This window comes from Megalobrama amblycephala, linkage group LG16, assembly GCF_018812025.1.
Source record: "Megalobrama amblycephala isolate DHTTF-2021 linkage group LG16, ASM1881202v1, whole genome shotgun sequence".
Lineage (NCBI taxonomy): Eukaryota > Metazoa > Chordata > Actinopteri > Cypriniformes > Xenocyprididae > Megalobrama > Megalobrama amblycephala.
The window spans coordinates 6,070,624-6,086,074 of NC_063059.1; the positions used below are offsets into that span (position 1 = coordinate 6,070,624).

The 15,451-nt window shown below is 37.5% G+C and overlaps 1 protein-coding gene across 2 annotated transcripts in view; it reads right to left on the reverse strand.

Annotated features, from left to right (window-relative positions):
- Nucleotides 1-8,943: 8,943 nt before the first annotated feature.
- LOC125248864 overlaps nt 8,944-15,451 on the reverse strand; it is a 31,922-nt gene continuing 25,414 nt past the window's right edge. Inside the window, exons 6-20 of one of the 2 annotated variants that reach the window (XM_048161009.1) lie at nt 15,085-15,372; nt 14,691-14,984; nt 13,069-13,104; nt 12,615-12,956; nt 12,222-12,521; nt 11,953-12,064; nt 11,523-11,570; nt 11,411-11,437; nt 11,271-11,333; nt 11,129-11,173; nt 10,978-11,004; nt 10,832-10,876; nt 10,547-10,615; nt 10,239-10,257; nt 8,944-10,105 (exon numbers count right to left, since the gene is read on the reverse strand). In XM_048161009.1, coding sequence (XP_048016966.1) covers nt 10,058-10,105; nt 10,239-10,257; nt 10,547-10,615; nt 10,832-10,876; nt 10,978-11,004; nt 11,129-11,173; nt 11,271-11,333; nt 11,411-11,437; nt 11,523-11,570; nt 11,953-12,064; nt 12,222-12,521; nt 12,615-12,956; nt 13,069-13,104; nt 14,691-14,984; nt 15,085-15,372 — 1,763 coding nt within the window. In that variant the 3' untranslated portion in view covers nt 8,944-10,057. The remainder of the gene's footprint in view (nt 10,106-10,238; nt 10,258-10,546; nt 10,616-10,831; nt 10,877-10,977; nt 11,005-11,128; nt 11,174-11,270; nt 11,334-11,410; nt 11,438-11,522; nt 11,571-11,952; nt 12,065-12,221; nt 12,522-12,614; nt 12,957-13,068; nt 13,105-14,690; nt 14,985-15,084; nt 15,373-15,451) is intronic. The other variant, XM_048161008.1, reaches the window with a different exon arrangement.

Genomic DNA, 15,451 nt, shown 5'->3' on the forward strand with positions numbered 1-15,451 from the left:
GCAGAAGAGAGCAGCGATTCTACTGAGCCTTCCTTATGTCATGAAAGAGAATCATGGAGACTTCAAATTTTCTAAGGTCAACTTTTTTCTTTAATCCTATTAAATCTGGAATGTTTTTGTATCAGAATCATGCATAATCTATTTGCACTGTTTATTTGCATGCAATTCAGTCACTCTCTGGTGTGTTCAGCATTGCAGAGAAGCTTGTTTTGTATTAAATGCCAACAAATGAGAAGCTTTAAGGACTCCCTGCAGTTTTCAACAAAAATAAGAGCTTGATGGTTTAACATTTGAATAAAAAGAAATTCAGATACTGTTCAAAAGTTGTAGTATGGTAAGATTTATTTATTTATTTATTTATTTTTATGTTTTCTAAAGAAGTCTCTTCTTACCAAGGCTGTGTTTATTTGATCCAAAATACATTTTAAAAAGTAGCATTGTGAAATACTTTTACAGTTTAAAATAGCTGTTTTCTATTTTTGAATATATTTTAAAATTCAATTTATTCCTATGTTGGCAAAGTTAAATTTTCAGCATCACTACTCCAGTCTTCAGTACCATTCGTTGTTTTTTTTGCTCTTTAATGTGGTGTCACAGTCTGTAGCACCTCATTCTAAGCGAGAAGCAGTGCAGAGCACTTGTATACCAATCATCTCTTCCAATTTTATAGTAGATACAGCATGAAATAAACATGAATGAACATGAACATGTTGAAAGATACGGTACAATGTATGAAATCTGTATAATGTCTCATGTAATCACAGTGTAATCATGTAAAATCAGTGTTTCAACCACGCAGGCGTTAAAGGTGCAATAGGAGATTCTCTTCAAAAACATTTTTTGTTACGAGCAAACTACAACATCCACATCATTGATGCATGGATTCTTAACACCGTCTTGTTTCCTCCTTCAATGGAAATACCCTCAGCATCCCTGCGGGTGCATGTCATCCTTAGCACGAAAGATAGTTTTGTGTTGTTCATTGTTCCTTAGCTTGATATTCTGACAGTGTTTATATTTTATTTCTGAAATACTATCACCTTTCTGGTTATAAAGACAGTGATGTGGTTTATTTTGTGCTCAGTGCTGCTAGTTTTTCATCAGCTGCCACGTTAGAAATGTCCAGTATATCCATTTTCTGAATCTACTTCGTTTTTAAAAAGTTGTTTATGTTCGTTATTGTAGTACTCATTGTACTTGTAGATGTGCACAAAACAGAGGAGTTGTGTGATAACTTTATGATGAACTGGTTTTTATGTGTGACCAAACACAATCACATCCGCTCTTCCCTCCTCGGTCTCCACCTCCTTACCATGTCCATTTTCAAACATCCGGCTCCCGTACATATATGAATAGGTGCGACACACACATATTCTACATCTAAAAATGATGTTGCATTGTCAGTCCCCACATGGAAAGAACCTATATGTGGATATATGCGCATATATGAAACCTATATGCAGTGTATATGTACATATATGCTGCATATATGCACATATATGATAATATATATGCTGCATATATGCGCATATATACTGCATATATGCTATATATATGCTGCATATATGCGCATATATACTGCATATATGCTATATATATGCTGCATATATGCGTATATATACTGCATATATGTGTATATATGCCACATATAGGCAAAATTGAGGTGCATATATGTGCATATACAGGAAATATAGGTCTTCTTCATATCCATATATATGCCCTATACATACAAGATATGTCTTCTATATAGCTAATGGCAGGATCTGGTCATTTTGTAGCTCATATCTTATTTTTGACTGTCATACATGATGCCTAGCTCATATTTTCTATTATCAAGGCAAAAACTAAGAATTAACGAAAAAAATTATGCAAGAACTTATGTATGTGCAAATGTAGCAGTTATGTATTTAGACAATTATTTTGTGATTCCACTTGCCATGACCATATTTGGGGTTTCCTGCCGCCATGCTGACTTGGGGTGTTGACGCACTTTGCTGCTTCCCAGTCTGCATGAGACATCACAGCGGTAGGTCGCACAAAGTTTTTGCGGTGATTCAATTAAGGCCACGTTTCATGTAACAGCTGAATTCACATGATATATTTGTATGATTGTAATCCAAAACCCCTCTGTGATGTACATTCAGATGTTTCATTGATTATTTTTCTTTACTTAAGTTACTTTTAATATCTCTCTTTCTCAGCGTTGTGCGTTGCTGCCGCATGCTGTTTGTATGCTGCACAAGTCCTCATATATTGCCATTTGTGTTATACAGAATAAAGTGAGGACCTGATGGCAAGATTTTTCGCAGTCTGTCTTTGATTACGACACAACGCAGAAAACACACCGCTACACGAACACGTGAAATTGGTCCCACATGGAAAAAACCTATATAAACATATATGTTTCAATATAGGTTTGATATAGGTTTTAATATATGTGACATATATAAAATTGGCCGTTTTCCTATATTATGTGTACATATATGTACATATATGTGTATATATATATATATATATATATATATATATATATATATGTGTGTACATATATGTGTACATATGTGTACATATATGTGTGCATATATGTGTGCATATATGTACATATATGTACATATATGTACATATAATATAGGAAAACGGCCAATTTTATATATGTCACATATATGTAAAACCTATATCAAAACCTATATTGAAACATATATGTTTATATAGGTTTTTTCCATGTGGGTCATCAACTGGTGGTGAATCCAATGTACAGCGAATTGCCATTTCAATTGCCTGATCACAGTATTGCTGGAAAGGTTCGGAAGAACATCAAACTCCCACCAGTCTGAATATGATTCCACCAAACCAGATAATTCTTGCCTGAGCACTCAAATATGTCAGCCGCTGTGATGGACCATGGACTATCTGGTATCTGGTGAAGTTAGAGTTCTCTCATCTGGTGCTGCTTTAGAGCATTGCACGGAGCACATCTGGAGACCTCTCTTTCAATGTCGCTGTACATTGTAGGACAGAACATGGTTTCACGTGCCCGTCGCTTGGTGGACTGAATGCTAGGATGACCATGATGAAGCTGCGTTAAATAGTGTTTCTGGAGAGAGTGTGGGATTACGTACCTCTGACCACTCAGAATCGAACCGTCTTTCACTGTCAATTTATCCCTCATAGTGTAAAATGGGCGGATATCATGTGGAACCTCCTTATATGAGCCAGGCCAGCCAGTGAGAATGGTGTCCATGACGTGTTTACATACAGCATCTGCTTGTGTGCTTTGCTTAAGTTCTTCAATCCGTCAGGATGACAACACCCCTTCCAGAGCTAGCACATCGTAGTCCTCATGTTGGACTAGCATGTAGCATGTTGTTCAGTCCAACACCATTCTGCATCTTGGCGCAGCAGCTGACGAAGGGGAGCTGTTATCTCACTTTAATGAAATATGAGTTTTGAGAGGTAATTGGTTATGGCAAGAAATCTTTGCAAACCAAGTTTGTCTTCTGGGGTAGGCATCTGGCGGACAGCTTTGTTTTTTTTCTGGGTTGGGCTTGACACCTTTGTCTGTGAGAAGGTGGCCTACATATGGCTCCTCTGAGACCCTGAAATGACATTTTGTCGGGTTCAGCTGCATATTGATGGCTCTGACACGGTCTAACACACATTTGAGGCATTTGTCGTGTTCCTCAACAGAAGAGCCCCAGATCAAAATGTCATCCACGACTATTTTGCATGGCTGTCCAGAAAAGAGCTGTTCCATGCATCTCTGAAAAACTTCACTTCCAGTTGAAATCCTGTATGGCATTCATAAAAATGTGTACCTTCCGAACGGTTGTGAGTTTTGATGATTCCTCATCCAGAGGGATCTGCCAGAATCCACACTTTGCATCTAAAATGCTGAACACCTTTGCCTGTGGCATATCAGCGATCACTTGCTCTACAGTTTTTAATGGGTGATGAGGCCTCAGGAGAGCCTTATTAAGATATACAGGGTAAATGCATATGTGTACCGTACCATGCAGCTGCCATGGGAGATACCCCTGGGGTAGCATTTCTATCCAATATGTGGAATAACAATTTTCCCCCTGAAAGGACTAGGGTGGCAGTGCCCAGTGTCTGAATTGTTTGACCACCATAGGCTATCATATTTACTTTCTTCGAGTAATCAATTTGGGCTTTGTGGTCAACATACTGCAATGTGAATAAAGATATAACATTGCATTTAGCTCCAGTGTCTATTTTTAGCTTGACTTGCTTGTTACAGGTTGTTGAGAGAGTGGTGAATATTCGTCCTTTGTTTGCAAGCAGGTCAACACTTTCACAATGAAAATAATCATGATGGACCTCATTTTCCACTTAATTTACTTTGTGTAGATTTTTTCACCAGTTCCACTAGATAGCTCCATATGCCCACCTATGTTTTGAGGCTTGGATCTACAATACTTAGCGTAGTGATTCCATTTGTTGCATGAGTTACAGCATTTGTTAAAAGCCGGGGATTTGTTGCACTCCATAGCATGCTCACCCCCACAATTGTTACATCGCCCTTTGTTCTGCTCCACTGCACCCACTTCATCCTCTCTCTTGAGCTCCTTAGTACCTCTTTCTTAACGTGGCCACATAAGATTGAATTCCTTCGTCAGGTTTTTGCACTGTGATTTTGAATGCATGTCTGTCCATTATCACATTTCGTTCTGGCAAGCATATCTCATAAAATTTTTTTATTAATGTGTCAGGATCCTCTTTGTCCTCGCCCTCATGAAAGTTAAATGACTCATTTATCTAGTGCATTCGAACCGGCTAAATTGAGGAGAGTGTAAGCTTGAACCTTTTTTGATTTGTCTGACAGCCCAGCTTTGCTGTATACGTCCCATTCCCTCTTGAATTTCAGTCAGTTGTTAGCGATGCCGTCATCAAATACGAGCGGTTCTATGCACCACAGATTTCGAGCCATGATTTGTCAGCAATCCCACTTCTGATACCATGTAGATCTGCACAAAACAGAGGAGTCGTGTGATAACTTTATTATGAACTGGTTCTTATGTTTGACCAAACAGAACATGACACCCACTCTAGGTCTCCACCCCCATATAAGCGACACACACATGTCCTACAGTACTGTAAAGTTTTCTCACTGGTGAATGACACATAATGTAATCCAATAACTTTGTCTCTGGTCTGTGTGCGCTCATGTGTTTTTGTTTTTATAGGCATCAGTGATGCGCGGGTCAATGTATAAACAACCCACACCCGACCGAAGTTTTCAACTAACCCGCCCGCAACTCGGACCGCAAAAAAAAAGGAAAATATTGTACCCGACCCGCTTCCTGACCCGCATTTTTTAATAGTAAATGCTCATTGTAGCGTCATTGGGCCATAGACGTAAGAACTAGGGGTGCGGGGGGGTGTGGCCGCCCCCCTCCCATATGCCCCCCATCAGCCTCCCTGGCCAATAATATCCATTAATTAATCCAGCCTGTGGAGAAGAGAAATGTTTCAGGACCTGACGTGGTGCGCTCAGAGGTGCAGCGGCGAGAGCAGGCAGTTCTTGAGGCGGCCCATCATTTTCCATTTCAGCTGTCTAGATGCATATTATTGATGAATGCAATGTTTATGTTTCGACCCTGCTTGAAGAATTAATCAGCAGGTCAACTGAGAGAAGGCCCACTTTTGGAAAAGTGTGAAAGCCCTTAGGAGCGCAAACTGTTCTTTTTCTGAATGTTGTATGATATAGCCTAGTGCAGGGATGGGCAACTTCAGTCCTGGAGGGCCACTGCCCAGCAGAGTTTAGCTCCAACCCTAATCAAACACACCTGAACCAGCTAATCAAGGTCTTTAGGATTAGTAGAAAGTTATAGGCAAGTGAGTTTTTATCAGGGATGGAGATAAACTCTGCAGGACACTGGCCCTCCAGGACCGGAGTTGCCCATCCCTGGCCTAGTGTTATGTAATAAAGGCTTGATTTATTCATTTATTTCGTTTCATTTTCTTAACAATTAAGATGCTGCATGTGTTTATCCAGTCTAATCGAAGTGTGCGTCTCTCCCCCGACTTTCCCAACAAAAATCCCGCCCCCTCTCAGAAAATACATAAAACTGACATTAATGAGCTATATGCGTTTAAAAGTAGCCTATTAAAATGGTACAATGGCTTTCCCAAAAATGGATTTCCCACTTGTATTAGTAGGCTTAGGCTATTTCGCCACGTGAATGCCCAATTGAAGCTCTCACAAGCACAAAATGCAGGGATAGAATACGTTAATAAAGTATTTATTAACGCATTTTAGACGAACAAAAACAGGTAGGCTAAGCCAAAGACTGAGGCTACAATATCCATAAATAAATGTTCACAAATAGGCTACCCATGAAAGTAAAACTTAAACCTTTAGTAAGTAAAACTGAAAATTACAAAGGTTTAATTGGCATCTTTATTTCAAACGACCCGACCGACCGCGACCCGAATATCATTAAAAACCCGCGGTTACGAGTCATTTTGGATTTGGATGCTCATTTTGGATCAACCCGCACATCACTGATAGGCATGGCTTTGGATGGCGATTTGCAGGGAGGGTGGGATGTACACTTTCAATGCTACCAGGCTAAAGTTAGCATTTTCCCAGAACACCTACTGCAACTTTAATTAACGTCAATAAATAGCTTTTAAACAATGTCATATGTCACATTTACCTCAGAAAAGATATTCTATGTCCAAACATGTATTAGTCAGCAAGAAAAATGAACTTTTGGAGAACAACATTTTGCTCAGTATATTTACAATATTACAGCAATCTAAAGTTCGAAATCGCTCATAACTCCTAGACCGTTTGTCGTAGGTTCAAGTGTTTTATATCATTGGAATCAGTGGCTCAAGACAGACAAAATGTATCCAATTTCATTTCCGCCTGAAAAAAAATTCTGCCATTCTGAATATTATCCAAAACCTACTTTTGCAAACTAGTCCTAGGTTTTTTTAGCCTGGATGCCAGCCGAACTTAGCCCCGCCCACAACATTTTGAGGTCGGGGAGTTCGGTCTGGACTCGATCCATAGAGGAGTAATTATGCCCGAACAGAAACTGTTCGGACCAATCACATTTGTCAGGGCGATGATTGACAGATTATCACCAGAAACGTAATCAGCCATGTCATCAAAGAGCGCTTGGGTTGAATTAGTTTACAACAATGATGGCTGTTGTTGAAGAACTGAGATGTGTAGATTCCGCCATCGCGTCGTTATAGAAGATATCGACAGTGCATTGACAGTGCATTAATTGGCAAGTACTCTGTGTATACTTATTCTTTTTACAACACCGGCAAAGATTGTTTACGCTCATCTTCTACTAGTTCCAGCATGTGTGCAGTTGAGTTCTGTTGACAACTATGCGTCGCTCAACATACATCACTTACTCTGTAGCTCTGATTGGTTGTAGGTCTATCCAATTGAGGTCTTTCCTGGATCGGTTGAAATATGCCCCCATAATCAAAGCCCAATGGAGCAGTATCAGACTCATATTCGAACTAGAATTGAGTATGACCACGTCAGGCTAAGGTTTTTTGCCTGATCAGAACCAAACAAGTGCAGAAAGATTCTTTGGAGTCTGAATAATTATCAAAAGTTGAAATTTCAATTCACGGACGCTAAGGGGCACAAAAACGTTCAAAGTGGGTGGAGCCACTTTTACTATAATGGCTATAACTCGAGAACAAAATGAGATATTTTAACCAAACAGGCTTAATCTTTGGTCACGTGAAAAATCGTGGTGATTGGACACTTGGTGGTGCTATAGACCTTATTTTCCAGAGAAACATGCGCGCCGCCATCTTTAGAATATTGTCTTTGAACTTCCGTTTTCGCGTTAGCCCTGTATATTTCTATGGCATCGCTATTGAAGAATAATTAGCTGGTGAAGTGGATTTACGTGTTGTAGAGTTAACAAAAGTTATCATGAACATTGTAATGTTTAAAGCGGGTGTCTTAACAAATGTCAGTAGAACGGGAGGATTTTAAAATGAGCAGTTCATTCATAAATACATAAGATCGCTGTGGAAATACAAGCCGGAAGTAAAAAGACAACGAGCGCAGCGCTGAAAAGGGGCGGGGCTACATAAGGTCTATAACAGGAAAAAACCTGAAAATGGCTATAACCTACCCAAGCCGTTAGTCTGATTGACTTGAAAATTGCCATGCACTGTCTTTGTCCAAGGTGCCATGAATGGTCTATGAGAACATTGGGATATCTAAAAAAAACATGCCCGCCATCGGCCAATGAATTTTGTGCACCTATTCAGACAAAGGTTAATGGAGGCCGATCAGAAAGAAACTCAATGGGCATGTTCTGACTCACGGTCCTAGAGGTCTGTAATAATTTTGAAAGAAATCAGCCACTAGGTGGCACTAACAAGTTTTATGGCTCTGTAATCATGTGGTGTTTCCGCACATCCACACAATATGCATATAATTTGATAGATATCCTCATACAATGAACAAGTTTGCCTCAAGATCCACTACTGTAAATCAAATCTTAAATAATTAAATATTTGTGATAATTTTAAAAACCTACTTTTGCAAACAAGTCTCAATAAAACCAGTGCAGTACAATTCTCTGGACTCTCTAGGTCAATAATTATCAAAATGTATTCATTCATTCATTCATTCATTAATTTATTTATTTTTTAAAAGTTGAACTTTACCCTTTGGGTAGCTAACAGGGTCATTTCAATATGTGGCCTTGACCAAGTGTCCCGAAAAACCTATAACTCCTCAAGGAATGCTCAGATCTTCTTAAAAACAAGCACATGTGACATATATGACTGCCTTTATAACAGTTAAAAAGGTGAAAAATGGCAATGTTCCTTTAAGTATAATGGCATGTTCCTTTGAAATTGCCACTATAACCACCTGATGGCAGCAAAGGACCACTCATTGGCTCATTGTGCTCTAAAAGTGTTTTTAAAATCATATTTAAACTTTATAAAATCATTATAATAACATTTCACATCATATTTTGTCAAGGTTTACCACTTCATTTGTTCATCTGAGGAATGTCTTTGCAATAATATCACATTACAATTACAATGAAACCTGAACATTTTGTTTTAAAAGTGAAACCTGGAATAAGCGTTTTCTTACCTATAACTTATTTCAAATATCCATATCTACAGTAGCATTTTGTTACTAATCATTTATTGTGTGTGTGTGTGTGTCTGTGTGTGTGCGTGTGTGTGTGTGTGTGCATGTGTGTGTGTGTGTGTGTGTGTGTGTGCTTTCTGCCCATCTTTGGATGTTTTCATCTGTGCCCTCTATCAAGAAACTACCAAACTGAGAAGTGAAAGTGGCTTCAAAATAAATTACTTTTCTGCATTTTGCTTATACTTAAATGTAAATAATTTCCCTTTTTTATTACTAACATTCAAGTTAGTAATCAAAACAACTGGACTGGGTAAGAATCTAGTATCAAGCACAGCAAAATATAAAATTCATGAAGTTAATGAAGGCTTAAGGTTGGGGTCAGAAAGAGAAGGGGAGCTATGTTGTTATTGCTTTGATATATATTTATATGTCTCATAGTTCCTTTTATATATATAAAAGGAACTATGAGACAAACAAACAAAAAAACTGTGAACACTTAAACAAACTTATGTTTCTTTATTTTAAAGAAAGGTAGTACAAGATTAATTTCATGCAAAAAAAAAAAAAAAAAGTAAAAAAGTAATTGTAATACAGTTACATACAAAAGGTATTTTGTTTTCAAAAAAAAAAAAAATTATACAGAATAATATATGAAGCATGAAAGCATGTTAAAATCAATACACAGTTACAAACTACAGACAGGAAAAAAGTATTTATGTATTTGCGTGTATAAAATTGGAAACTTCCTGAAGCATAGGATCATAACATTTTTTTGTTGTTGTTTTTTTTTTGTTTTTCGTATCCATTTCACATTGTTGTCATCAATAAAACAATGTTGAACAGACGAACAGGATGGGGAAATTACGTGATCTGGACTCAAACTCCGAGCACATGCTGCAATTGCTAATGCACAGATCCGATGATGTTTCATTTTCATTAGATATTTCCATATAGGTTGGTGCAAGCAGCATTATAATCAGAACCCTTAAAGGAAAATATAAAGAGATACAGAGGTTAGTGATAGTCAGCATTTTTTTTCAGACAGCATTTGAAATAACAGAAATTGAATGTGTTTTCCATGCTGTAAGAGAGCAAGTGAAGTGATAAATATACTCACACGGTAGGATTTTGGCTCACTGAGATGCATGGAGAAAAATAAGAATTTTAAAATCACAGAAATGTGTGAATTTATCATAACATCTGTTAAACTAAATGGATTTAATATGCTGTTACTTTTATTAATATCTAAATCATCTCTTCCACAAATTCTACAATTTGTTTTTCCGTTATAACAAACAATGTTAAAGAACCGAGCTCAAGAATCTTGAAGTGGCATGGGGACTTTTGACTATTATTTTGCTGTGTAACATGAATATAATGAATTGAGACCTTGAGGGACTCATATGTGGTTCAAATGCTCTGTACCTCTTTGGTGATGGAATATGAGGTTTGGAGAAAGGCTTATTTCCTGACACTGTACATGTGTTGTTTGCTCTGTGAAGAAAGAAGGTTCATCAGTGATGCCACATTGGTCTTTTGTATAGAGAGGAAATTTTATTAAAATATATTTGTAATTTTGTTACTTTTTTAATAAATACAAATACATTTTTAATATACAAAGACAAGTTTGGTGTTTTATTCAAATGTATACTGTAAAATCTAAAATGGAATTTTTTTTTACTGAATTAAAAAAAAAAGTAAAATTCTCACTTGTATTCTACTCTCAGATTTGCATTGTTTCTGGGTGATTGGTGTCTACAAAAAGAGAGAGAGAATAAAGTTATCAAATTGGACGTTTTTATTATTTAATAATGAAACAAGACATCAAATGAAAAGAAAATGTAAATATTAATTACCTAGAAAAGCGGCTCCAGATGCTCCGTCTGTTGAGAGATGTGACGTGTAAAGAGTATGATTACAAACATAATTTGTGCATAGTTTATTGTATATATATATATATATTTATATATATATATTTGTAATATTATATTTGTGTTTTCAACCTGCCTTTGTTCAGGCTTTGGTGGTCTTGCAGGAGCATTTTCAATGTTCCTGTATAGTGCATTGGACCAAAACAAAGACCAACTCTTTATTTTTATTTTTTGCATTATTATTATTATTGTTGTTTACCTTTTTATGTTATACTTGCCTGATATCACTCCTGTTTCCTCTGTTAGTCCAAGCTGCTCTTCCATCAGGCATATCAAAATGACTGGGGGATAAATTTAAATTTAGTTGCAGGAACAAATACAAAGATACAAAGATAAGTTCAGTAAAGTAAACTCCAACCTTGAAAATCTGTTCCAAAGTGATCTCCTACATCAGATAATAAGGTCAAATTGTTACTTTATTAGCCAATGAAAGGTGAGTGAAATTGATGAAAAAGACATGTCACACATACCTATGTTCAGACTGTGTTTGTAACCCTTGTATATCTTGACGAGGTTGTCTATAATCAACAATGACAATGTAAAAATGAGACTCTGGCAATGCTGACTGATAAAAAACAGAAAATAAGCAGTGGCAGCAGATCCATTATTTAAATTTACTTGGTATGTCCTAATGAATCCAAAAGCACCCTTTTGTCATTAAACAAAAGTTTCATGATTTTGGGAAGTGAAAAAAAGCTATTTTTTAAGATTTCTTGACCAGTAGGTGGTGATGTGTCCATACTGCTCAAAGTAGCTTCAGGATGGTGATGACACACAAAATTTTGTTTCAATACCTTAAAGCGTTTTTAAGATATAGCCTAACTTTCTGTTTGGCATCCAGAGACATCAAATGTAAATACAGAAATCTGAAGGGTAAGAACAAGCCATGCAAACACTTACCTGTGCCGTCTCTTGTATATGCAGACTCCAGCAAGTACACAAATGAGGATGAACACAAGTGATGGAGCAATGGCATAAAGCCCGAGAGTCTCCAATTTAATTTCTTGAACTCCTATTTTTTTTTAAAGAATTATCAGTCAGATCTCTCACACATCATGAAGTCATTTTGAAAAGCCATATTAAAACACGAACCGATGCATAAGCCGATCTCATTACAATCAGAGATCCACCAAAACATCTTGGACGTAACTGTATCAGTCTATACTCACTCTTAACACTCAGGAAGGCAGTATTGTTCTGTTGAGTTTTACCACCCCAAAAGTTGGCACTGCAGACAATTTCATCTTTTTCTTCATATCCAGTTGGAATGAAGATCACAGTGGACACTGTTTCCCAGACGCCTCCACCCATGTGATTGTGACTGATAGTTTCTCGGGCTGTTGGGACGCTCCAGGTAATTTTGGGAGGGTGAGAGGAGCATGTGTGGTTGACTGAACATTTGACGGTGACGCGTGTCCCGGGCTCGAGGTCTTCAGGGAGGGACGACATCACAGGTTTGTCAGGAGATGCTTTTTAACCAGAAACACAAAGACGTTATGTTAGTTATGGGATGTGATGCATCTTTAAAAACCAACCAATATTGAGTGGTTATATTTCCTCACCTCGCATTATAATGAACACACAGCTGTTGTTGAAACTATATTTCTCATTTTCTTTTTCTGCTCTGAAGCAGAATGGCCCGTTGTCATGAGTTTGCACATTATCCATCTCCACAGTACAGTTCTGCTCATCTGGGTTTCCGAGAAGCCTTGTACGGTCTTTAAAGTTGTCTAAGACGTCATGTGAGTCTGTGTGGAACATGTAGCCACCTTTTTTGGTGACCCAAAGAACACGAAGTTGAGTGACAAATTCTTCTGCCATCTTGAAACTGCACGGTATTACCACACAGGAACGAGGCAACGCAGTGATCTTGGGTATCACATCTGCCTCATACTGAAAAAAAGCTAAAATGATACCATATAATGGATTAATTAGTATTATTAGAGAACTAAAATATGAATGCAGTGCAATAATATAAATATCAGAGTAGCTATACAGAGGGGGGAAAACACATACTTTCATTCTGGATTGGATCCACTGGTTTTTGATACTCTGTAAAAGAATCAAGGGTAAACAATTATGTTTGGTTTTGGTGTAAGTGAAGTGAAGTGTTGCATTTGAGCCTTACCTAATTTACGCAATTGTGAATTGCAGTAACAAGCCTCAATATAAAAGTTTTTGGGTAATTTAATGTGTTTGAAAGTGTATTTGAAAGAAGACCATTCATGCTAACCATTTACAGTTCATTAGAATAAATTGCATTATGCATTGCATTTCAATTGCATTTCATTTGCAAGACATCTAAAGTTCACACAAACCATACATGGTGCTAACAAATTACTCACGTTTTACATGTAAGACAACATAGGTTTCTGTGCTTTGTCCAGAAAATTGTGCAGTGCAAATCAATTTCTTTCCATGATCATCTATGGAACCCAGAAAGGTTATGTTGGAATATGTTATCTGATCTAAACCAGAAAGTGCGTTCCTCTCCGTTGAGACCTGCATGTTCTCATAGTTCCATGTGATGGTTGGAGTCTCTTTCTGGCAGGAGTGATAGACGGAACAAGTGAAGTTCTTTGCGACGCCCTCTGTGACATCTGCTAGTTCAGGCTCAATTGTTATTTTTTGATGAACACCTGAAATTAAACTGAAATCTTTTAATAGGTCCAACTGTGACATTTAAAATGCTCTTATTGCTAATAGCACACGAAGCAGTCCATATTTATGTTCACTTACACTGTGCACTTATGTCTTTTGTAGCTGTCACTGGTTTGCCACCATGATGTGTTACTGAACACTCAATAGTGGAGCTTTCTGCTTTTATGACACCTGTGCGTGTCAGAGTGATTTTCCACAGGCCATCAATATTTTCCTCATTGTCTGTTTTGTCAGTTCCTTCTATCCCTTTCAGAATGATGTTGGGTTTGCTGTATGGACACGAGTGGACAGCTGAACACACTATTGTGATGGTGTCACCCATCCTTTCACCTCCATAAATATTGATGCTGGGTGGCTGTGGATTTGCTACAAATAACAGAAATGTTACATTTAGGCAACACACTCTTAAAACTAGATCAGGGATCATAATCACAAAACATCTTAAAGGCCCACTGAAATGCCTTGGAACATGCAGCATGAACTGAAACCATAGACTGTAAAAAAAAGATGGACGACGCGATGCCGCTTCCTTCCAACTAAAATGATACCATATAATGGATTAATTAGTATTATTAGAGAACTAAAATATGAATGCAGTGCAATAATATAAATATCAGAGTAGCTATACAGAGGGGGGAAAACACATACTTTCATTCTGGATTGGATCCACTGGTTTTTGATACTCTGTAAAAGAATCAAGGGTAAACAATTATGTTTGGTTTTGGTGTAAGTGAAGTGAAGTGTTGCATTTGAGCCTTACCTAATTTACGCAATTGTGAATTGCAGTAACAAGCCTCAATATAAAAGTTTTTGGGTAATTTAATGTGTTTGAAAGTGTATTTGAAAGAAGACCATTCATGCTAACCATTTACAGTTCATTAGAATAAATTGCATTATGCATTGCATTTCAATTGCATTTCATTTGCAAGACATCTAAAGTTCACACAAACCATACATGGTGCTAACAAATTACTCACGTTTTACATGTAAGACAACATAGGTTTCTGTGCTTTGTCCAGAAAATTGTGCAGTGCAAATCAATTTCTTTCCATGATCATCTATGGAACCCAGAAAGGTTATGTTGGAATATGTTATCTGATCTAAACCAGAAAGTGCGTTCCTCCCAGTTGAGACCTGCATGTTCTCATAGTTCCATGTGATGGTTGGAGTCTCTTTCTGGCAGGAGTGATAGACGGAACAAGTGAAGTTCTTTGCGACGCCCTCTGTGACATCTGCTAGTTCAGGCTCAATTGTTATTTTTTGATGAACACCTGAAATTAAACTGAAATCTTTTAATAGGTCCAACTGTGACATTTAAAATGCTCTTATTGCTAATAGCACACGAAGCAGTCCATATTTATGTTCACTTACACTGTGCACTTATGTCTTTTGTAGCTGTCACTGGTTTGCCACCATGATGTGTTACTGAACACTCAATAGTGGAGCTTTCTGCTTTTATGACACCTGTGCGTGTCAGAGTGATTTTCCACAGGCCATCAATATTTTCCTCATTGTCTGTTTTGTCAGTTCCTTCTATCCCTTTCAGAATGATGTTGGGTTTGCTGTATGGACACGAGTGGACAGCTGAACACACTATTGTGATGGTGTCACCCATCCTTTCACCTCCATAAATATTGATGCTGGGTGGCTGTGGATTTGCTACAAATAACAGAAATGTTACATTTAGGCAACACACTCTTAAAACTAGATCAGGGATCATAATCACAAAACATCTTAA